We start from the raw sequence: 25,499 nt of genomic DNA on the forward strand, positions 1-25,499 counted from the left end.
ATAACTTAAGTTAATTTTATTTTAATTACTTGAGTTCGTAACGTAATAGGGATTTACCCTTCGAAGAACTTTCGAACACAAAGCAATATTTTAACGTTTTTTATCTTCGTTCATTAAAAAATCAGTTTTTATTTATTAGAATACTATTTATAAACAGTTTCCATATAAAAAACATCCATGTGTACAGCATCAAAAATATCTAACTTTTTAAATCAAATTTTTAACAAAATCTTAAACATAAGCTTTAATACGATTCGAAACTTTAAGTCGAAAATAAATTATTTATACTATTTAAGTCTTTATATAGTTAATGAAGTAAAAAAAACAATCAAAATACTTTGTTATATATTTCTTGTTGTTTTTGTTTTTAAAGAAATGACCTTTTAAAAGAAAACTTAAATAAACAATTACAACATTTAAACAGGTTTTTAAAATAAACATTGAACACTTTTGTTATTTCTTTCCTAAAAACCAATTTTAAAGAAAAATTGTTTTGGTAAATTAAAATAACAAACATTTGAAATATTTCATAATTTGACAACTTTTACAAATCGGTATGATCAAGCCTTGTAAACTTAAGCTTGTCTCACGGCATATGAAAGTCCAGGCTTCGGTTCTTTAGACTTACGTCAATTTTTAGTTGGTCGTATTCAAAACGGGCGTACCAGGTTTCTTGCCTAGTTGACAATGTATTGAACGTTGCACGGCAAAAGATAATTCTGACATCACTGGTCAATGCCAGAATTGGTTGCTTCATGCGAAAGCATGATAAACCGTTTGTAGATTGAAGACTGCAAGTTTTTCGATTGTGACTGACTGATGAGTCCTGATCAGTTCTTAGTCTACCGAAAACTTGTGGTCTGATAATCGAATTGGTATGATCAATCGTTGTAAACTTATTTGTGAAGTGACTAGTTAAAAAAAGAATATGCTTAAAATTTGTTCGTGTTATAACAACTGAGTTTTTTTAATTTAGCGATTTTACAAATAAATAGCTTCTAGGATACTTAATGTTTTTTATTATCTAAGTATATCTTTCGAAAACTTTTAATTAGTGTTTGACGGTAAATTTTTTGCGAGCATATAACTATACTTAGTTATAATTTATTCTATTAAATTTAATCTAATCTAATAAATTATCTTAAATAAGTTTTATTTTATTCAAGTTTTTTTAGGTTTTAATTAATTCAATCTGTTGACAACTCTATAAATTAAAATTTTATTCGACTAAAATTTAAGTGAGAAAAGTTTTATAATCGAAAAACTATCATTTGTTTTTGTATTACTTTAAAAAATGTATACAGCTCCATACAACTTATAAAACTAAATACTTAAAAAACTAAATAGTTTTAAAACTTTTCTACAAAACTTAGAAACAGCTAGCATATACATTGTAATATAATTTTAACAAACTAGTTAAATATATTTTTTTAATTTTATTAAGGTAAGTATTGTGTTTTTTTTTCTTTGAACTAATGCAAAGTCGAATTCAGAAAATTAATGCCGTAAATTATAATTTAAAACAACACTAAGTAAACTTTTTACAAAACAAAATTACAAAGTTTAAAACAAAATTAACAAATGCTATGTATAAAATAATTAAGTTACTTACGACGAGTCTGATTTTATATTATAAATGAAGTCATAACTACAATGCTTAAGTTTTCTTAATCTTTTATAGAAACTAATATTGTAAACTAAAAATCAAGTAATGTACCGTTAAATGTTAATAGTATTTGATAGTTAATTTAGAAAACAACTAAACTTAGCATGCAATTACTTCTGTTAAAATGACTAAACTAAACAAACAAAAACAAATTGTTGAAAATACATGTTAAACGGTCTTTAATTCTAAAAAAGTGTTTTTTGAGGCTATTATAAAGTAAGTTGATGCTAAACTTTAAATTTAAGTCATAAGATAATATAAGCTATTGTTGATACATTTCTTTTCATTTAAAATTTACAGAATTTATGACGTTTTAAATATTGCAACAAAGACTTAACCAAATTGTTAACGTTACCGATTACTTATCAGTTTAAAAACGAATAAAAAACAGCAATTGAAAAATAGTAAATAAGTAAATTTAGATAAAAATAACATAAACTTTTGTAAACAAACAGTTGACAAAAGTTAAAAAGTAATGTAGATGAGTGATGAATATAAGAAATGAATAAGCAAAACATGTTTTGTAAATATTAACTGTATTAATTAAAGTTGATTATGTACAACAAATAATGATTCTTTGATTATTATTTGAATATCTTTATGAATATTATTTGTTTTATACTTGATAATATATATTGTACACTATTCAATTAAAAAAGAATAATATTTTATTACATAACTGCATTTATTTCGAACAAAGTGCTTGACCTTAATAAGAAAACTAAAAGTATTATATAAAAGTTTTTGCCGAATAGTATTTCTGTACACATTTGGTAGTATATTTCATAGAGCATTTATTAAATATATAAAAACTTTAGCAGTTTTATCTGCATTAATGATAAAGTTTTCTATATTATGGTGTTTTTAAGAAAAAAACGTAAAAAATATTTGTTCAAATACCTGGTGTACTCAAAAACAATTCGGTTATCGAGTCTCCACGGACACAGTTTCTTGTCTTGTCCAGGACATAAACAAGTATATTAACAATGTATATTTACAAGTATATTTTTACATTATATTAATGCGCAATGTTTCAATGCTAATCGTTTAAGTATTCTTAATTATAGAAAGGTTGTTGTAAGTAATAAGGTAAATGTCTATGGAGGCTGAAATTAAAGCTTTGATTGAATGTTCCAAAATAGGATAACTGTTGAAAGAAAAGTTGATTGCGTTTGGATGTAGAAAAGACAATGAATTCAACTCACTCCAGGCTGATATTTGTAGAATAAAAACTGAGTATAATGAAAAAATTAAAAGCATTGAAAGAGTATTGTTGAAATTCAGAATGATGACAAATATGTGATGTTTAGTAATAGAGTTAGTCACAGAGTTACAAAGAAGTTTTTTGGAATTCAAAACAGAGTTTTCTTCCAAATTTGAAAAGTTTGAATCAAAGTTTTCTACATACGTTGATGCAATGGAAACGATGAAACCAAAAGACTTTTATTCCAAAATCAATACTAAAATTAACAGTTTTGAAGCAACTTATGCTGATATTGTCAAAAACAAGCCAGTTGAAGTTCTTACCGACATAAACATTAAACTCGATGTTGATAAGGTAAAATAGAAGCTGATAACGAACAAAAGCAGATTGAGAAAAAAAGATTAAATATAATCGTATTTAATATTCCTGAAAATAAAAGTGTTCCTCAACTTGATGGCTGCAAGAAAGATTTCAAAGTCCTACAAGAAGTTTTAGGTGAAAATAAAATCGAGAAACACGAACTAAAATCCATATACCGTATAGGTAAATTTGAAGATGGAAAAATCAGACCTATAATTGTAAAACTCAATGACAAAAAAGCTAAAGAAAGACTTATTAAACTGAGAAATCTCAAGTATGTGACAAATGAATTTGAAGTTAAAATCTACACAAATCAAGATCGAACCATTGAACAAATGAAAAAATTTAAGAAGCTAAGAGAAGAATTAAAAAGAAAATAAGTTCTAGCAGAACAAAATAATCTCAACATAAAATATTTGATAAAGAACAATGAGATAGTGGAAGCTACGAATCATCTTTTTCGATTCGACGTCCAGAGGCTCTGGGATTAATAGGACAGACTGTAAGTCAGACGTTTTAAACTTTTATAAAAAATTGAATCTGTCTGCTAGTTCTGATAAGATTAATCAGTCTTCTATAAATAGTTATATTAACAGTAATTTAAAGATTTTCTATACTAATATACGATCTGTTTTAAATAAAGCTGATATTTTAGAAAATTATTTATATATGACAGATATTGACTTATATTTTTTAACTGAAACATGGTTGACTTCTAAAGTCAACGATGCCGTTATTTGTCCTCGTAATTATAACATTGTCCGAAACGATAGGATAAGTAGGGGTGGAGGTGTTGCAGTTCTCTACAAAGATTCCTTTAAAGATTTTAGTGTTAAAAATGATATAAACTTGATTAATACCCTTGGTTTTGAATATTTATGTATAGATGTGATTTTTAAAAAGACAAAACTAAGATTTTTGTGTATCTACCTTCCTCCACTGGCTGCGAAATGTGCCCCAACTGTTAAAAATGTAATTAAACTGATTAAGTTGTTTTTGCCGGATAGCTATTCTTATTTTGTTCTTGGGGATTTCAATCTGCCAAACATTAACTGGAGAATTCCTTATACAAGCTTTAATGAATCCCATGATTTTTTTCTTGATTTCTGCACAGATAATAGCTTACAATGTATTTAAGTTAAAAATTATTGTCTAATATTACAATTTTTTCATTGCTAATCTTGATAAGTCTTTATAAGCTTTAAACACAATATTTTAACAAAACTAATTAGTTCTACGCTAATAAAGAAAGAAAAACAATTAATGCTAAAGCCAGGATTGTTAAACATTTAACTACATTACTTATTGGTATTAAACAAAACAAAATTAGCTTAAGGTATTAAAATTGGCATTAACTTGTTTTTAGAATTTTACAAAAATATCTGATAAAAAAAAATATTCAAACATTACAAATAAAAAAATAACTGCTTAGTTAATACACTGTTTACATGTACAAATTAACCACAACCTTAGTTTAGTGTATACTAAAATAAAAACACAACAACTTCTGCCTAAACAGTTTTTAAATAAATGTCAACAAAAAGATCATCTTAAGTACTTTATGTGACACTAAGCTGGTGATATTTGTCAAACTATTTATCGTCAAGTAACCTTAAAGTCATGGTTTATATAAGTTGAATAAACTGGTTGGCAGTAGTAAAAATAACAATAAAAAGTTATTCAAGCATTAAGTTTTTCGAGCCAAAAAGTTTTCTCCAAGCTAAACAAAAGTAAGTATTTGTTTGTAAACGAATCTAGATCGTATTTGTTTAAAAGTTAGTTTTGCAAACAAATACTTTGCTATAATCTCTTTTGCCAACAAAGCAGTCATTAGTGTAATGTTACAAAACTTTGGTATTTAGTTTCAAAACGAGTAATTACTAAAACAACTCGTAATTAGCGTAGTTTGAGTAATGTACTAAAACAAAGTTTTTGTCATCATATTTGTTTAGTTTAGTTACAAAGTTCTTAATTAAAGTAAGTGACAAATTAGTATTTTCAGTTTTTAAAGTATATCTTCTAAAAAACAACAAATTTGTCTTCTTTTTTACAATTTTTATGTTTAAAACTTTGATTATTTGTTTATTTTATACTTAAAAATATTCAAATTTTAAAAACAAAACATATAATTTTATGTTTTTTAATCTGAACTTTTTTAAGGTTTTTAATCTAGTCGACCAACTCATATAAAAATATAATTATGATTTATTTATTCTTTTTATTTGTATTTAATGACACTTTAAAGTTTAAAATACACAGAAACTGTTTATTTGTTTAATTAGTTTTTAGATTTAGTAAAAAACTGCTCTGCTTAAGACTTAAAAAACAAATGTAAAATATATTACTTAATTATTATTTTATACTATATTAAGAAGTTCATATACTCAATTGTTATTTTCAATTATACAACATGTAAGTCAATTAAATCAGCTTGAATTTATTTCTAAAATGAATCTAAACTGAATAATAAGATTTTAAAGATGTTTTTTAAAACGGTTTACGTCATTTAGACATGAACTTTATACAAAAATTTGTAAATACTCATAAAACAACTTGTAAGAATTTTAACTGCAATAATATAAATGATTTTTTCAGTAGAATAAGATTTTTAAATATTGAAAGGTAAGAATTAAAACAAAAACTTCTTAGTACTTTTGTAAATATAACTTATTTTTAATACTATTTATAAATCATTACAATAATAGTACATTTTTAATGAGTGTGTGTGTAGTTTATAAAAAAAAAGTTTTATGTTTAGAATTTTATCAATATACAAATCCTTATCAATTTCGTTGAAAGGTTTTTTGGAGATTAACGTTTTGATAACAATGTACATAAAGTACATTTAGATATTTTGCACTCTTCAAAGTATTTATTATTATATTCTACTAAATCAGGTTTAATGTGTAAAGCTATAAGCAGTTAACATATTTTATGTACTTTGATATCTTTAAAAAAATTCTAACTAAACAACAATGTTTGAAAATTTGTTATTTTTGTTATCAGTCTACTTAAAAGTTATAATCTTATAAACCTATTCATCAAAATGTCATGATAAAGTTCAAATAAAGGTTATAAAGTAAGATTAATGTATTTGAAAACCAGTATTAAACTTGAAACAATTGATTATTTTGTGGCAAGTGTTAGTATTTTTGTTCATTTTTCTTGCAAAAATTTACATGATACTGATTTAACAATGTTAATTACAGCAGATAAAAAAATAAAAAGAAGTACTGTATAATAATTGTATTTATATATTTTTAATAAGATAGACTTTTAATTAACTATTTTGAAAACTATGATTTAAAATTGCTCTTACAGTTTTTTTTAAATGTTAGAACATTTACTTGTTTATTCAATTACTTTTTTTAAGTTTAGTTGATTTTAATTATCCAAAAAATCAATGATAATATTTACTATAAAGTTTAAACAATCTGCAAAATGACACAAAAGTTTATTGTTGTCACGTTTAATTTGTTTTTTCATTCTTAGTGTATATTTTAACGAATTAAAAAATAACACCATACTAAAATTTTACATTTCGGTAACAAATTTTTTACAGAAAATTAACAAGTAAAATTTTAACTAGACTAACTTTTTTTAATATGCTTTTTTAAAACCACTTACAATTCAGGTTTTTGCAAGGTAATTGTCATAAACCTTAAAAGTTTTTTTGTGATGCTTACCGGAAAACGTTGAACTTTCAAAACTTTAGAAACCGATTATAGTATTTTCCGAATGACCAGCTAAAAGGAATTTAATCTTTTCTGTATTCATTCATGCATAAAGTTTAAACAAAGAGATTAGCGCAAGTTATCTAAATTCAAATATAAATATTGACTAATTTATATTCGAAAGTGGCACAGCTGTATTTTTAATGTTGTATATTTTAACTAATAAATTACTATTGTTTTACTGTCCTGGACAAAACGTTAAAAGGTGTCCAAGTGGTGTGGGACTCGATAACCGAAAGGATCCTTCGTACACCAGGTCTTTGGAACAAATATTTTGAGCGCTTTTACTTGTCGTTCAATAAACAAAATATTAAACTAAGTATTATTTTTAAGTTTTTATTTAAAGTTGTTTATAAAAATACAGCTGATCCGTGCAAGTTTGTAAATGTTTTGAGGTTACTTTGTTATAGTAAAGATTTTAATTTTTCTAAATAAATCAAAATTATTCTGTTTAATTCAAAACAAGCAATTAAAATATTTTTAATATTTCCTTCTGAGTTAAAATAGAATATTTATTAAAACCTTCACGGAAAAGTAAAAGTGTAGCTTAAAATAAATTTGTTTGTGTTTTTATTGTTCTTCTTACAAATTACAGAATACTATGTTTTCTCACGTATTTTCTAGTTAAAGTATTTTAAAGGTAATATAAGAGTAAAAAAAAAGCTTATTTCATAAGTACTAGTAACATTAAACATACTTTAAAAATCTTAACTAAAAACCAATGTTTAAATTTAAAAAAAAGCTTTAATTTTACTTATTAAACACTTGTTTCATACAAAAGACACAGCACTTATTTCAAAACTTTATTGATGGTAAATTATTTTAAAGTGAAAAAGCACCATTATCAGATTTTTGTATCTTATCAAACAACTTTAAGGTATTTACATGAGCTTCAAACATTTAGTATTATTAATTTAAAAGATAAAAAGTTGACAAAACCAAAATAAAAATATAAAGGGAAAATTTATTTATGCATCGTTAAAAGATTTTTTGTCGTCAATAAAATTTCTCATTTCTTTTCTGCCTCTTTTGTTAAAAGTTTAATCTTTAAATTAGCCGGCAGATTGTTACGTCATAGAAGTAAAACTTTGTTGAGAAAATCTTTAAGGTAATTATACTATAAGTGTACAGAAAAATTTGTGAATTTTTAAAAATTAAATACAATAAACTTTAAACACATTTTCAACATTAAAACGTAATTTTTTTTTAATACTGTAATTTTCTTTTAAGTTTCACACTGTAGATTAATACATTAATCTGAATATATAGTAAGAACTTACTTTTGGTAAATTTAGCATTTTTCCGTATTTATTTAATGAAATAGTTTGAAAGTCTCAGCTATAATTGAATCATAGTTGATTTTGCAAATGTTTAATCTGTAAATACCTTATGCTTAAAAACAGTTTTAACGAAGCTAATTATCATTAGTTTTATTTTTATTTCAAAACTTAATTGAATAAATATTTCAAAACTTTAAATTCGAATTTATACACAGTTTTTACAAAATGTAGAAATAAAGGAAACAATGTGTCATGCAAATAAATTTAATTGACTTTTTCAACGGTTGATTATTTTATATGGGCTACAACTATTCAACAATTAACTTACGTCAACTATTCACTACTTACTACCAATTCATTTTACTACTGACTATTAGAATAAGTTTTTAAATGATCATAGAAATGGATACAATTTTTAATTATTTATATTCTTTAATTTTGATTAGGTTATTTTAAGAGTTGAACAGAATACATGTTTAACTCAGGTAAAATTTTTATAAAAGTTAAAATAACTATAAAAATAAAAACAATAAGTTTTTGGCAATTTGGATATCGAATTTTTATATTCATAAAGTCGTTTTTATTCCTGTATAAAGCATTTAAAATACTTTTCTTAATATTATTATATTATGTAAATATTATATTTTATCAGAAAAATATATCTTTCTGTAAAAAAACAAGCATTAAGACTATAAAATTGGGAAACATAAAAGTAAGTTCTCGAAACTTTATTTAATACCAGTTTGCTATATAATGACAAACTGTCAGGAAATTGATAGGAATAAAATAATTAGTTTTAAAAAGAACGAGTTTTAACTTTTAATAACTATTTTTAGTTTGTTGTTTACTAACTTACTGACAGGAAACTTATGACAGCTTATTAGTTTTATTCAAAATCCGAAGAATTTTGAAATTTAACAGTTTACTTTTTTTTTACTTTATAAAATACAGTTTGATCTTTCAATGTGAAACGTGGTTTTGAGCACTTTAGTTTACAACAGTTTATAGAGAAAACAAATTTAAAGTTGTTTTACCTACAAAATTAAAATTTCATTTTCAATTAAATTTTTTAGTTTAAAAACAAAACTTTAAAGTTTATCCAAAAAACTTTTAATATTTAATTTAGAAGCAAATTATTTTAGTTTACTTGTACCTTAATAAATATTTTTAAACTTAATAGAAAGATGAATAAAAATTAAACAATAATGTATTTTTTGGTTTTAAGTAATTAAGCTTTATTTAGAAAATAAATTTAAAAAGTATATATAAACAATGTAATAGAAGTTTAAGAGTTTGTCTATTTTAACAGCTTTAATAAAAAAACTTACAATTCTTTAAAGACCCAATTACAATCGAACTTCAAAAACTTTTTTGATATGTTTCCAATACTTACGAACAAACAAAATTGTTTGTAAAAAGTGCCAATATTTAAACATTTTACACCTAATTATTATACCATTTGTTTGATTTGATAAAATTAAGTTTTGTATGAGGTTTATTGTGCTAAGATTATAATGAATTTTCAATTACTCTGTAGATGACTGTTTTTAATTAAACTATTTGTATTTAAGGGCGAAAGTAAAAACTATTATCAAGGATTTTAGAGTATTATCTTAAATTGTATAACTATATACAGCCTTAATGTATAAAAAACGTATAGTAATTTGTAAAAACACATCATTCTCTAAAAATGAGTAGCTATTTTAACAACTTAGTTTATTTAGCTCTGTCTACCGAGTCTTTTTTAACAATGGTTGAATTTTTCCTTTGTAAACAGAATTTTGTTATAAATAATTATAGTAGAAAACATTTCAAATTTAATAGATTTACGGTAGTAAAAGAGTCAGCTAATATTTTTTTATTAACTAAAAGTTATTCCTACTACTAGGAAATTCTAGGTAATATTATTAATATTAGATTATTTTTAGGTGTTTTACTAAAAGTTTCAAAATTTTTGAAAAAAAAATTGAGACAATATAAAACTAGTTGCATTCAAAACTTTACCTAATATATTTGTTTGCATAAATAAGTATTGTGTGCTTTTAGAGATATTACACAGCTGTAGTCTGTTGGTATTTGGTAGAAAACAAAAAATAGGTTTAAAAAAAGTTTAAACTACTTTTATCATCAAGTTTAAAAACTAGTTGTAGCATATACCTTGGAAATACTCTTTGAAAAGCAAATTCTTATGTCATGGTTATTACATTGAACTACATTGTAAAGTTTAAGTGATCATTACAAAAGAGATGTTGATGTTAATAAGATTTATGTATTTGTTTTTACTAATGATGTACCGGACCCGGATCCGGACTTTTTTTTCAAATTAGAATCCGGCCGGATCCGGATATCAGACAAAAATAGCAATATCCGGCCGGACCCGGATAGTTAGTCCGGTACATCACTAGAATAAACTAGCCTGAGTCAAAATGAGGTTTTTAAAAACTGAAAAAAAAGAACTTTAATCTAATAATAAGTAGAACAGCTAGCCACAAGGTTTACAAATTTAGGTGTTATTTACAATTGAAAATCTGAAATCAAGTTCTTGAACAAAATACACTAGAAAATTACAAAATATTGAAAACTGGATCAGCTCAAACTCATTCAAAATCTAAAAGAAAACTAGCCTGAGTTTTTATAAAAAACTAAACTAGCCTAAGGCAGTTTAAGATTTTCTAAAATTCCCAAAATTTTTGGAATTGCAGGGTTGCCACTGTTTAAGTCAATAAAACTAGCTAGAGTGAGTATAAACAAGCCTGAGTCAGAATGAGGTTTTTAAAAACTAAAAACATTACTTTAATCTAATAATCAGTAGAACAGCTAGCAAAGGCTGACAATTTGGTTGTGGACTGATTGTGGTACACTTAACTTATTAGTACTACCCATCATAATTAAATCCTACCTTATTTAATTAATATCTAACAAATACTAAATTCTAACTGAGACTACTTTCTATAATCAGACACGACAGTTTTGAGTGATGAATCTTTTATATAAAACACAACGAGAAATACTAGCATATACAAAATTATTAATTACTTTAGTAACACTTTAAAAACTGAAAGCTATTTAAATCTATATCAAAAGACTTATAACAAAAAACTAAAAATTAAATAAAACTTTTAGTAAACAAGAAACTGTAAAATTTTTAATAAACTATTAGACTACAAACCTGGCTTAAATATTTAAACAATTTAAAAACACCTGTTGAAGTATTCACTTTTAAAACAAAACACTAGTTATTGCAAAAACAAATAAATAAAACACTCTCTCAAGTTTTTCTGTGATAGTTTATACGTATTACACTACTTTTCGTCAGAACTTAACAGTAAAACACTACTTACAATAAGCATTCACAAAAAAGTTCAAGATATTTTGTTGCTTCAAGCTACACACCAAACTAACTAACTGATTACATATAAACTCTCTGTCATCTTCTGATGTTTTGTTGCATCAGTATTTAGTTTAAAACATTTCGTCAGATGATTCTTATTGGCTCATACATTCAACCGTATAAATTCTAAACATTCTCTGAGCTCAACTTTAAACAATAAATAATGCAAGTACTCATTCCTAAAGTTTTCAATTTTACAACATATGTAAAGAGTTGCATTTCATGAAATGTTTATTTCATAGTTTAAATGTAAACAAATGTAAATTAGTCACGTGTAAAAAATGAGCCAATCACGGTAGATGTTTAATTTTAACTGACGAAAATGACTCTTATTAATTTACACAGGGTTTGTTTTTGAAAAAATACTTTTCAGTGTGCTCTTTTTTACTAACTAGATCCGGGTCCGGCCGGCTCTCTGTTAGGATCCGGCCGGACCCGGATCCGGACTATTTTTTCAAATTAGAGTCCGGCCGGAACCGGACCCGGACTTTTTTTTTCAAATTAGAATCCGGCCGGAACCGGATCCGGACTTTTTTTTCAAATTAGAATCCAGCCGGATCCGGATATCAGACAAAAATGGCAATATCCGGCCGGACCTGGATAGTGAGTCCGGTACATCACTAGTTTCTACTCAACCGTTATGCTACAGAGTGAATTTCAAACTTCACGTACGTTTAAATTATAATATCTTATAATATAATGTCATCTAACAAATACTTTAAATAATCTGGTTTTTATGTCAAAGGAATGTCTTATTTTCAGTTTTCTAAGCACTTTTCTAAGACTGTTTTATAAACTAAGACCTTTTATAAACTCAATTTCATATCAAAAAAAAATTAAGACTGACAAAAATTTACAACTAAAGTTATACAGCATATCATACATAGCAAGATTATTGGGAAATTGAAGTTTTAGATAAAAGTATGTATTATCGACCTAGTTTCTTTACAAGTAACTTGTCAGATAAATTGGCTAGAAAACCATAAAGTTTTTTGTTTTGTAACAATACTTATTTTTAAGCAAGCTTTTTTCTTGTAACTTCAAACTTAGAAAATCAAACTTTCCAATTTTTTGTAGTTTTAATGCCTAAATAAGTTATCATACATATTAAAAATAGCATCATTAAAATACTTATATAAATTATCGACCTATAAAATAAAAATCTAAATTCAGAGGTTACAAAAGTTTAAAATACAATCAATTAGACTAAATATTTTCAGTTGAAACAGTAGTTTTACCTTATGTTTATAAATAATAATATTTTACCACATATTTAGGATGTTTTTTCAACAAAGTAATTAATTATTATCTTTGAAATACAGAAATATTCTACATAAAACAAAATTAAATACTATTTAATTATATAAGAAAATTGTTGTGGTTATTATTTGTAGTTATTTGTACCACAGTTTTCGATTAAGTCTCATATATATGGTTTTTAAGAAATTAGGAAAATTTTGACTGAAATTTTTGTTCAATTACTTCTAGAAACTGTACTTTTAAAATTACTTCATTTTTTTTTTGGAAACCAAACTATTTTCAATTATGAAAAATAAAGGAACAAGTCAATGAATCTTATAGTGTGGGAAGAACACTGTATACAAGTCTTAAGTTACTACAACTACTTTAACAACGTTGCTTGACAAAACCAAATAATTTGTTTTAAATATAAAAGTTGGATAATAATAAAACTACTGTAACTATAGAGAATTGTCAAAATGGATATTTAAAAAAAATAAATAAAACTTAAAAGTAACTTATTGTGTTGTTTGCAGTTATAAGCATAATATTTTATTAAACAATACAAAAAATATTTCAAATACTAGTGTAAATTTGGTCAAATTAAAACTTTAAACAAATAACTTTCAAAATTTAATACTATTACTATCAAAAAACTATAAATTCAACTTTTAGTCGTAATTTTTAAAAGAACAAAATAGCCTTTTTTTAAATTAAACAACTAAATTTACAACACAACTGATTAATAAAAGTTTATTTTTTAAATATAAGTAGGTATAAAAACTTAAAACTATTAATAAAATGAAAAACTATTTTGTTTATTGCTGAAACAAGCATTCATTCACTTAATTTAACTCTTTTTGATTATTTTTAATAACAAAACTGAAATTTCAAAAAAATAACATTTAATTAAACACGCGAATTGTTTTGTTGAAAATATAAATTATTTCACAACCATTTGTTTGTTTAGTTAGAGCTAGTTTTATTTTGAAAATAAACTTAGTATCTTCCTTTATAAATCGAACTTCAATTTTATCTACTGTAGATTTACAAGACTTTAAGTTTTGTTTTATTCAAATATTAACCAAAATCAAGTAGTTTTTAATTTATATAAAAAAACTATTTATATCTACCACTTTTTGTATTTATTGATTTCAAATTTTAAGTCTTTACTACATTGATTTTCAACTAATGAAAAATATAGAAAACAAACCAACAATAAAAAAATTAAAAGTAATTTAGTGCTTGCTCTTTTGAATTTTTTTTAGTCTAAATGTTTGTTATTCTAAATATTTTACGTTAATCGTTTGTTGTTATAAAATTTTTAACCTTAAAATGTTGTAACGGTACCAAGTAAATATGAAAGGCCAAAGTTGATACATAATTTAAGGATGCCTTATTCTGAAATAATTATTCAAAACCTCAACAAAACTGTTTTTAAATTCATGTTTTACAAGTCGATAATTTTTTATTATATTGCCTAACACATGTTGAGGTTATTTGAAAGGATTTATGAAAACACAAAAACAAACTTGTAAAAATATACTTTATTTTTAAACAATGCACAAAAAAGTTGTTTAGAGGCTTGAAAAGAAAATAACTTTATTTTTTAAATAAAAAACCACTTGATTGTTGCTAAAATAATTTTATTAGAGGAAATTAGATAATTGAGTAATCAGTATTGCTTTAGTTATTAAGCCTTAATAATATGTTTCAATCAAACACCGATTGTTTACGAAAACTTACCAGCTTCAAGTTGATTGTTTGTACTTGATTAACCTAATACTATATGATATTCTATAATTAAAAGTACATCATGAGCTAATTATCTAGGTATACTCGATTAATTACTAATTTTTTTTTTAACTAAAACATCTGGTTATAAATTTAATTTACCTAGTTTACATTTTAGTCGACTAATTACACAGCTTATCATAAAAATTATAGGTAAAGAACATTTTTACTAAATGTATAAACTTTTATAAAATCTGTCGTAAAAATAACAAAACATACATACTAGATTAAATATTTATACTTACTTAGTGTTATACTTAAACAAATTTATGTAGTTAAAAAATTACCTAAGACATATAAAATGTTAAGAGAACAAGTTAAACTTTTAGTATGTTGAAACCTTTTATAAACTATATTTTTACTATTGAGAATAAAAAAATGTTTAGTTGTAAATGATGTTTCAAGGCTATTTTGTGCTAATGTTTCTCTATTTATTAATTTTGTGTAAAAAATAAATACCGACCCAAACAATAGCTTCTCAGTAGCTTAGCTTTTGCTAAACTTTAGTAGTACAGGTAGAGATTTCTTCTTCAGTACTAAATTTAACACAGCCCAAAAGTACGTGCCTAAGAAGTTTAAGTCTTAAATAAGTTTAATTCTATCAGAGTATACATTATAGAAACTAAAAACAGTGATAAATTTTAATCAAAGTTGTTTAAAAATACTATATTAGAAGATAAAATAAAACTTAAATAGTTATAACAAAAAAACAATTTGTATTAAAATGAGATAAAATCGTAGTAGATCTTTTTTTTATCAATAAATTTCAAAAATGTTTTAAAAAAGTGTATTTGAATTGTTGTATTCTTTTTTGATAAAGTACTTTAATAAAAACAGCAAAACTTTGAAAAGACTTTTTTATTTTTCTAAATAAAAAAAAGTCAAACTTAGATAAATTTTATTTTTTATTGAACATTAATGATATTTTAAAAATAATCTCGAATGTTATCATACTTTAAAAATTATACGAAAAACTTCACAGTATAAATTTATTAAGCATTTTATAAAAACTAACGTATTATAAAAAACCAAAAGTGTACAACGGAGTTGCAAAATTATAAAATATGAATACTGAATAAACGCTTCTTAATTTTAACTTTAAATGCTATGCTTGAGTAATTTTGTGGCAATTTCCTCTTCGAAATGTGTCATTTATGGTGAACAGCCAAAAAAAAATTATTTAAGTAAAAAAATTAATAAATGGATTCTACAACTTTTTTTGTTCAATGTTTTTAGCCTTTTTTTGCTTTTAGGTGTTTAAAAATATTTTTAAAAACAAAACACATTAAATCTTTGGTATATTTCTACTATTAATTCCTGTGACAATAGTTAATTTTTAAAGCCAAAATAGTCGCATGGAAACTCAACAGTTATTTTAAACTAATTTTTTTTTGTAGTTAAATTATTTAATGCTTAAATGAAGTTTTAGTTTTCTAGTAAGTTTATTTTTGTTTGAAGTTACTAAAGCACAAGTAATTTATTTTTAGTTTTATTAGGATAGAATTAGTATTTTTGTTCAATTAAAAACTTTTCTTAAATTATGTACAGGTTTAATGCAACAAATATATATAAAGTCAGATCCCGCACATTAATTTAAACTTATAATGCCATAAGTTTGTTATACACTTTAAAGTTTAATTTTACAATTTAAGTGTGTAATGAAAAATAAAAAAGAAATAAAACTAACTTTTAAGCATGAAATTTAATTAAGTCCCTAAAATTATTTTTATTTGACTAATTCAAAATATTAAATGATTAAAAAATTTAAAACTACATTGTTTAGTTTTTAAAATTTATATAGTTATATACTAGTGTAATTTTTTTTTTCTGTGTAAATTTTTCTTTGCAAAATTGAACACTGTTATAACTCTAGTTTTGATTCTATTTTTTTAATAACAATACTTTATTAAGGTAACAATATTATTTGTTCATTTATTAAAGCATTAAAATATTTTTGGGTATTTAAGTTTTTTGGGTAAGTAATAGTAATCTGAAAAAATATTCTTGAAAAGTTTTTTTTTACAAAAATTTTTAAACTTTTAAATTTCAATGCAGATTTGTATAAAATTAAAAAAAAATATTTTTATGTTTATTTTGTTTATGTATGTAGCGCTAAAACTATACTTTTAATTTGTTTTCTGTTTGATTAATTTTTTTTTTATTAAATTCTAGTTTTTTTCCACATACAGTCTTATTATTATGTCTTATTTATTTCACTCCCATTTTCTCTATATTTCACTGTATATATTTATTAAGTATTTTATAAACACTAACATGTTGAAAAAACCAAAAGTGTAGAACAGAGTTACAAAGTTATAAGTTCTGAATACTGAATAAACGCTTCTTTATTTTAACTTTAAATGCAACAGTCTATTAATTTGTGTCATTTATGGTGTAAAGCATAAATATTAAATTTATATAAAAAATTAATGCGTGGTTTCTACAAGTTTTTTTGTTCAAAGCTTTAAGCCTTTTTTTTGCTTCAAAGTGTTTAAAAATATTTTTAATACAAAACATAATACAGCTTTAGTAAATTTATACATTCATTCCTATCACAATAGTAAATTTTTAAAGCCAAAATAGTCGCACGAATACTCAAAAGTTATTTAGACTTTTAATATTTTTTTGTATTTAAGTCGTTTAATAGTTGAGTTATGTTGTAGGTTTGTAGTAAGTTTTTTTTTTCCTTGAAATTACTAAGTCATTAATTTATTAATTTATTTTTAGTTTTATTAGGATAAAATCACTATTTTTGTTCAATTAAAACCTTTTTTTAAATTATGTAAAGTCTATATACAACAAACAGTTATATAAAATCAGATTCCCAAACATTTATTAAAATTTATAAAACCATAAGTTTAATTTTACCAATTAAGTGTGTAATAAAAAAAAAAACTTTAGAAATTTAACCAATTTTTAAGTATTAAATTAATATTAAGTCCCTTAAACTGTTTTGATTAGACTAATTTAAAGGGTTAAACAAACAAAAATGTTAAAATTACAGTGTTTAGTTCTAAAAAACTATTTAATTATATGCTTTTGTAGATTTTATTCTGAAAATTTTTCATTGCAAAATAAAATACTATGATAACTCTGATTTTGACTAAGTTTTACTAATACTATTTTATAAAATAACAATACTTTATTTATGTAACAATATTATTTGATGTTCATTTATTAAAGCATTGAAAATATTTTTGGGTATTTAAATTTTTATTAAAGACTGTTTGGTTGAAAATGTTTTTATTATCACTTTTCAAAAGGTAATTGTAATTTAAGTTAATGTTCTTATAAAGTTTTATTTTACAAAAATTTTCAATCTTTTTAATTAAATTTTAATGCAGATTTGTATCCAATTGAAAAAAAAATATTTTAAGTTTGACCTTATGTGTAGAACTAAAAGTTATATATTTACTATATTCATGTTTATACATTTTTTTTTGCTTATTTCTTAATTAACTTCTAGTTTTTGCAATATTAATTCTTATTATTATGTCTTTATATATTACTCCTATAGTAGAATAATTAACTTTAGAACGTACAAAAGAGCTATAGAGCCACAGAATATGGTCAAAGTTTAGGTTTAATCAAATTACACAAATTCAGTCTATTCATGTTTATTCAGACTAGTTTGAAATTTTAAATAGATCAGGCGGACTCAGGCTAACTTACACTAGTTTAAAGTTTTGTAATTCCTCTAAAACAAAATTCTTCTGAGTAAGTTATACCTAATACTTTAACCTAAACCTCAACATATGTTAGCTAACTTTTGATAAACTAATAAGATTCATTATATAAAATTAATACCTATGTGTTTTAAATGCCTGCTTGCAATTTTTTAAAGAAAATATAGTTATCTTAGAACAAAATTTAGTTACATAGTTTTGTAATAGAATAGGTTTAATTGCTTAACTTTAATGTCCTTAAAATATTAATTATAATTTTAACAGACTAATTTAACAAAGAGTAATGGATCCTCAATACATTGTTGCACTCAAAATGGCAGGTGAAGAATTTGCCAATAAGTACTACCATGACTGGTATCATGATCCCGCTTCTTTGAAGGAGTATGTTCAATGTTTTTTTTTAATATTTTTGTTGTTGAACTAGGCTACCTGATAAATTGAAATAACTAACTCTTATTATTATCTTATATTTATTTTTTTGTAGTTAGTTTAGTTCTGTGTAAAGAAAATAACTAGAACTTCTAACAATATTTTTTGAAAGTAAAAAGATAATAAATTTTTTTAACAGTTTCTACGGTGCTGACTCAACATACAAGCATGGACCGCGAACAGTCAGAGGAGTAGATGTAAGTTGATTACCAAATGTTTTAAGGAATACACAAGTTATTGTAACATATTTTTCAAAATTCAATACAGTAACTGATTTAAAACTACTAATAAGACATTATTTTAATATTAATAAAACGATATCAAAAATATATATATATAACTTAAACTAATCCTCTTGAAATTATGATCAACTTAACATTTGTTTTAATGCATTAATCCTTGTTATTTTTTATTCATTAAAAAGTTATCAGAAAACAAACTAGTATGCTTTAGAGAAATCAAATTAATAATCAAGTATATTTTAAATAAACTATTTTTACATTGATTGAAAACAACTTAAATAATTTAATAAGTTGAGACTTTTCAAAAACAATTGAACTAAAAACTTTAGGCTATCGCGAAGGAAATTGAAAAGGAGAATTACCGCAACGTGCAAGGTAACATTGTGACCATCAGCTCGAGGGCGACACCCAGCGGACACATCACCGTCAAGGTGGACGGGGAGATGTCCAACAACAACGGACCAATGAGGAAGTTCACCCAGTTCTTCATAATAAACCCGGATCCGACCACGGGGGAGTGTTACGCGTTCAAGGACGAGTTCAGGTTCGTGGAAGAAGAAGCTCACGAGCTCTTCATCGGCAGGATCGGGTCGTCCGTGAAGAAGGGGCAGCTAAGGGAGCACTTCGGGAGGTACGGGGAAGTCCGTCACGTGAAACTGGTTCGCGGTTACAATAGACCAAGCCACGGTTACGTGGGATTCACGGATGCGGAATCAGTGAAAAGAGTGCTTGAAAACTTGGTAAGAGTATTTTTATTTTGTTTTATAAATAGTTTTGCTACATCATGTAATACAAATATAAATTGAAAAATTTAACTTTTGTAAAATAAAAACGCTATCTTAAACATAAACACAAACCGTAATTTTAAAATATGTATATACTTGAAAATTTTCAATAATTATCAACAGAGTGAAGCTCAAAAGATTGGGGACATTGTGATCAAGATTGAAGCGAAAAAGCAAAGAGACCCGAAAGACCAAAGTCCCAAGATTAAAAACAAACGTAGAGTTGGAAGAGAAAACGTTCCAGCTCGAGCTGCACAACAGGATGAAGCTCCCATCGAGGCTCAACCGGCTAAGATGTCTTATGCTAGTGCCGTTAAGAAGGAGACGCCTGTAGTAGAGTGCGTAGAAAAACCTAGGAGTAATCCTAAGGTAAGTTTTATTGTTGCTAGCAAGATTAATTTGATTTCAAAGCCAAGGATCTAGTTAGCTTAAAGAGTTTTGTAATATTATTTCTATTTTGCCACAGCCTTCAAAGCCAGCAAAAACCGTATCACCAGCAGACAACCAAATTGCGGGGAAAAAAGAAGAAAGAAACGAGAAAGTTGAGTACCCTGTTGAGCAACAACTGTTTGTGGGCAACCTGAAGGATTTCGTGACAGAGGCTGAGCTGAAGGGTCACTTCGGACATTACGGAGCTGTCGCCAGAGTCAACATAGTGGTCACACGTCCTGACAGCCACAAGCCGAACTACGGTTTTGTGGTTTACGAGGATACCGAATCCGTTGATCGTGTTTTTGATAACCTGGTTAGTTTTTTTTTTATCTTTTTTTATCTTTTCCATGAACTAATTACTAAAGTAAAGATAACTAGTTCTTTTTAATAAACAATTTTTAATACTAGTTGTTAAATACATAATACATGAATGAACTACAAATTACTATTTTTAAAATACTAAAAATTATTTTTTATTATTACGTTAGAGCGAAGCTAGACAAATGGAAGGTTGTAGAGTAAACATCATGGAAAAGAGACAGGAAAGCAGACAGCCCAGGAGAATGAACCAGAAGAAGGATCCCGTCATGAAACCTGGCAGGTTCAGGAAGTAGATCGGAATATGTTTTAACATAATCTAAAAAAAAATTTTATAGGATATTTGTAAATTGTTTTTTTCGTAGATTCGTAGAATAAAATAGTTATATTAGCAGATACTATGTCTTTTTATGTATCGGTATGTTTTATAATTACATCTAGCAAGTTTAATGAATACATGTAAACATACAGTTAGGCATTTTATTATTATTTAAAAAGTTACTTGATATGTCCTTGCTCTTAATCAAAAATAAAACCTAATGTAAAACCTTAACTAAAATATTTATAAATAACATTAATATTATAAAGGGGCATTCCGTGGGGTGGCACACTGGAGCTGTTCTTTCACCTAATCAAATATAAAACAAAGAAGAAATAAACTTACCATTAAATTCGGGTTTTTTGCACTTTTTCATTAAAAACAATGATAAATTTGACTATTTTTCAAACTTTAACATTTGACCTTCAGATAATCGTATAATTTGAGCTGCAAACTCATTATACCTCATAGCAGCATTTTAAACATATAAAAACTTTCCACATAAAAAATTGTTGAAAAACTTAATTTTGGAGCTGCAATGGACTGCAGCACTATGTGAATTGAAAATTAGTTTTAAACAATAAGCAATGGAAAATGAACTGAATGTAAACAAACTGAATCTACTGAATGAAAAGTTTAATTTTAAGTTGAATGTTGCAAAATCAAAACCCAGTGGTCAATACATATTCAACAAAATAAAAATAACAAACACAAAAGTTTTAACAAGGCACTGTTTTAAAAATTACAAAACTTTATAGTTTTGTGTGTGTTTTTTTTACAATTGTTTTAGTAATTGTTCATATAAGAATAAAACATCTTTTTAACACCAATGTTTTAGCATTTTAGAATACCTTGAAGCATTTATAGAAAATAAAGGCTACCTATCTTATGTACATTTAACACTTGGATTTTTTTAAAGATTATTTAATTTTGTTTTTTGATAGTTTTACTATTTATACAAGCAATATGTAGCTAACAATTGCATGTAAATTTTAAATGTATTTGCCATTTGTGTAAAAAATTATTTCGAAAATAAAAAATAACAATTATGTTTGGATTTTACAAAGTAAGACAAATTTACGTAAAAACCTTTTATTGATTAAGTTCATGAGATAGTGAAAAACTTATTTTTAAGATATTTTATAAATTATTAGCTGGCCTACAAGTTAATTTTACTGATTTTTGAAAATAAACTAATCTTTTAGATAAGGCCAGTCAAAGTAAAAGTCTCTTATTGGATGGAAAACAAAACAATGAATTTAAAAAATTATAAAATCCATCTCTCCTTTTTATTATTTAGGCTAGTAAAAATTCTAGCATGTGTTCCTAGCTAGTTTTAAACATATTTTTTGACATAATTTTAAAATATTTAGAAAAAAGTTATGGTAAAAGTTATGATTTTTTTTATTTAAAAACTATTCTAAAATAAAAAATATTTTTCTACAAAAGTTTAAAAACATTTGTTTTTTTGTAGTCATAAAGAGCTGTATAAAAATACTGAAGTAGATTAAACCTTTAAAACTGAAGACTAAACAAAAAAACATAAATGAATTTAGGTTCATAAAAAAATGTGTTTAATATGAGGTAATGAGTGTGTTTATAATTACAGTTTCCATCAGAACTGTCAGAACAGAAACATAATTGTTAAAACGAATTGCTTTAAATACTCAAATTTTAATTAAAAAAAAGTAAAATTTTGTTAAGCTGCTCATTTACCGTAACAAAATATCATTTTGACAACTCTGACCAGGTTAACATTTTTAAAATTTCTGAATAATGAATAAACGTTTGTCTGTTTTAAGTAAAATTACCATGCACAAGTAATTTTTTGGCAATTTTCTTTTATATATGTAAAAATTATAACATACTACATATACACCAACATTATTTTTATAAACTAATAAGTAGTTTGTTTAGTTTATATATATTTATATTTCATATTTGTATGTTTTTTTTTTTTAATAATCGTTTATGTTTCAAATCGTTGCTTTTAAACAAATAGTTAGAAACATAACGTAATAAAAAATGGGTATATTTTGATTGTAAACAATTTTTAAATGTTTAAAGTCAAAATAGTCGTATAAATACTAAAGAATAATTAGTTGTCTTCTAAACTTCCTTTATTAAAAGAGTCAGAGATACGTATGGGCTTATCTTATAGTTTCCAAATTATTTTCAGTTTTTTTTTTTACTTAAACTTAAAAATATATTGTGTTAGTTATATGTAAAAGTAAGATTGATATAGTTACTACTTTTTATTCATATAACTATTTTAATTATAAAAGGCGTAAATACAATAAGCAGTTATATTAAAGAAAAATTCAAACACTGATTACTATTTGAAAAGATTTAGTTTTTCTTGAATAGTTTTAAAATTACCATTGTAATACTTTTAATGAACACATGAAACTTAAAAATGGTAGCTTTAAGCTATTTAAAACTAAACTAACAAATAAAGGTTTTACGGCTAGTTTTAATTTATAATTCTTAAAAACTTGTTGTATAATGAAACACCATTTTCTTCCTTCAATTTTAGTACTAATTATTATATTTTTAAGGCCTACTTTAGCTAATTTAAGATTACTTTAAGTAATTTAATGTTTGTCTTGAATGTATTTCGTTAGAGCTTATTAAAAAATAAAATGGTTGTATGGTGAGTTTTAAAATATTTATAAAGGAGATATGTTAAGATAAGTAGAATAAATACTTAACAAAGTTACTAAAAATAATTTAAAAACCAACCAATCAAAAATATTAAAGATATATAGGTTTTAATAGCTTCATTTATTATTTACAACAAAAAGAAATTTGTTTATCTATTCAGCCTAACAACTTAACTGTATTGTAGTTTTGTATTTGTTCTAGTTGTTCTGTTGTAATCATATTATATGTAGTACAAATTTTAAAGTCAAAATAGCTGAAATTATTGTTAACAAAGTAGAATTTTAGAAAGTACTGTAACAGATAACAACTTTTATCAAATTGTTTAGTAAAAATACAGTTAAGAAATATTTAACATGTCACTATATCTTGCAGGTTTGTTACAAATTTAGGCTAGGTTTTTTTTTGTACTTTTTGAAAATTTTAGGGTGACTTATGTTTTTTTTTTGATAAACTTTGGTTTGTTTTATTGTTAAAAAAATAACTCAGGCTTGCTTTTTGTTTGAATTTAAACGAGTCTAAATTAATTTCAATTGATAATTTTAGGTAATTCTTATCTAACTATAATCTACTGGTTTTTTTTTAGTCATCTAAGATTAATTATTTTTAATTATATTTTTAGGCTGTTTCTAACTATTAACAAACTAGGTTATTTATGACAATTTAGCAAAACTTTTAAATTCTCTAAAACCTCTAGAGCAGATTTCCCAAAAACTAGACCAAGTAGCCCCCTTAGGGACCACTACAAAAATTTAGGGAGTCATGAGCAGTAAAGGGGCCACTGGGGGGCACAAGGCCATAATTTGAAAACGATAGTTAGTACTAGTTATTATAAAAAAATAGGAAAGTTAGGAGGACACAAGCCGTAAAAGGGGGAGCCAAAAGGCTATAATTTGAAACTTACACTAGATATTCTGGATTTGATGATGAAGAGCAAAAGAAAGGTTTCTAGGCAGTTTTGTTTGTAGTTTTTTGAGAAATATTGTTGGATGGGGCCATAGTAATTTTAATTTCTTTAAAAGGACCTTTTGAACATAAAATTGGAAAACCCTGGACTAGAGTCTAAACTAGACATATATTTGGTTTTATTAGTTGATGATCTTATATTGTTTTCTAAATGTTTTTACCTACAAATTTAAACAGTTATTTGTCTTAACTAAAAAATATTTCTCAGTTTACTGGAATAAATATAGCTTATTTTAATAAAGTTTTGCAAATTTAATATTTTATTTACAACCAAAGTATTCCGACCTATTGAAGTATACTAAATTTAAATACTATGTTATTATACTTGAAAACGTCGCAATTTTTTGCCACCGAAACCTAGTTGCAAATAAAATATTTAATTTGCACATCTATATATCTATAAACTGTTATTTATATAGAATTAAGTTATTTAACTTAATAAATAAAATTTGTTTAATTTTATTAGTATATTCATTACTACTTAAAAACTTTCTTTGAGTTAAATATTATGTTGGTATATATTCCTTCATTGGCTAAAAATATTTATTATTATCTTTAATCACTACTGATGTATAATGATAAAATCACTTTTATATATGAAAATGTGTTGTTTTTTCCTCGCAGACAAGTAGCTAATTTATTGTTTTTTTAAAATAAGTCTAGTTTTTTTTGAATGTTTCCTAAAGTTCTAAGTTTTAATACATATTTCTTTAACTACTAAAGTATTACTCTTAATTTACGCACTTATATAATTACATTTACAATGGAACTATATGATAAATTCATTACCCTTAGTTTAATAACATTTTCCGTGCTATATATTTTATTAGATCTTGCAATCCAAAGGAAGTATTATTAAAACTAAAACTAAAATTATTAATATTACCATAAAATTTAATTTACCAATAAATTACTTTTTAACTGTAGTTTACAATCTAATCACGAAATGAGGTTCATAAATAACGGAAGAACTTAGTTACAAAGTATTTCTTA

General features: G+C 24.6%; 1 protein-coding gene across 1 annotated transcript; it reads left to right on the forward strand.

Annotated features, from left to right (window-relative positions):
* Window positions 1–18,637: 18,637 nt before the first annotated feature.
* LOC145841721 (ras GTPase-activating protein-binding protein 1-like) lies at window positions 18,638–20,856 on the forward strand. The gene is made up of 6 exons (XM_082949071.1): window positions 18,638–18,735; window positions 18,923–18,980; window positions 19,355–19,765; window positions 19,934–20,179; window positions 20,277–20,555; window positions 20,731–20,856. Exons 1-6 carry the CDS (start codon window positions 18,638–18,640, stop codon window positions 20,854–20,856), a joined length of 1,218 nt encoding a protein of 405 aa, XP_082805197.1.
* The last annotated feature ends 4,643 nt before the right edge of the window (window positions 20,857–25,499 follow it).

The sequence above is a fragment of the Thalia democratica genome, chromosome 7 (genome assembly GCF_965202585.1).
Source record: "Thalia democratica chromosome 7, ktThaDemo2.hap1.1, whole genome shotgun sequence".
Classification (NCBI taxonomy): domain Eukaryota; kingdom Metazoa; phylum Chordata; class Thaliacea; order Salpida; family Salpidae; genus Thalia; species Thalia democratica.

Bases quoted from the DNA above. Each gene is read 5' to 3' on its own strand.
- LOC145841721 (XM_082949071.1), top strand. From the start codon at position 18,638: ATGGATCCTCAATACATTGTTGCACTCAAAATGGCAGGTGAAGAATTT. The intron at 18,736-18,922 runs GTATGTTCAATG...TTTTTTTAACAG, and splicing joins GATCCCGCTTCTTTGAAGGA to TTTCTACGGTGCTGACTCAA. The intron at 20,180-20,276 runs GTAAGTTTTATT...ATTTTGCCACAG, and splicing joins AACCTAGGAGTAATCCTAAG to CCTTCAAAGCCAGCAAAAAC.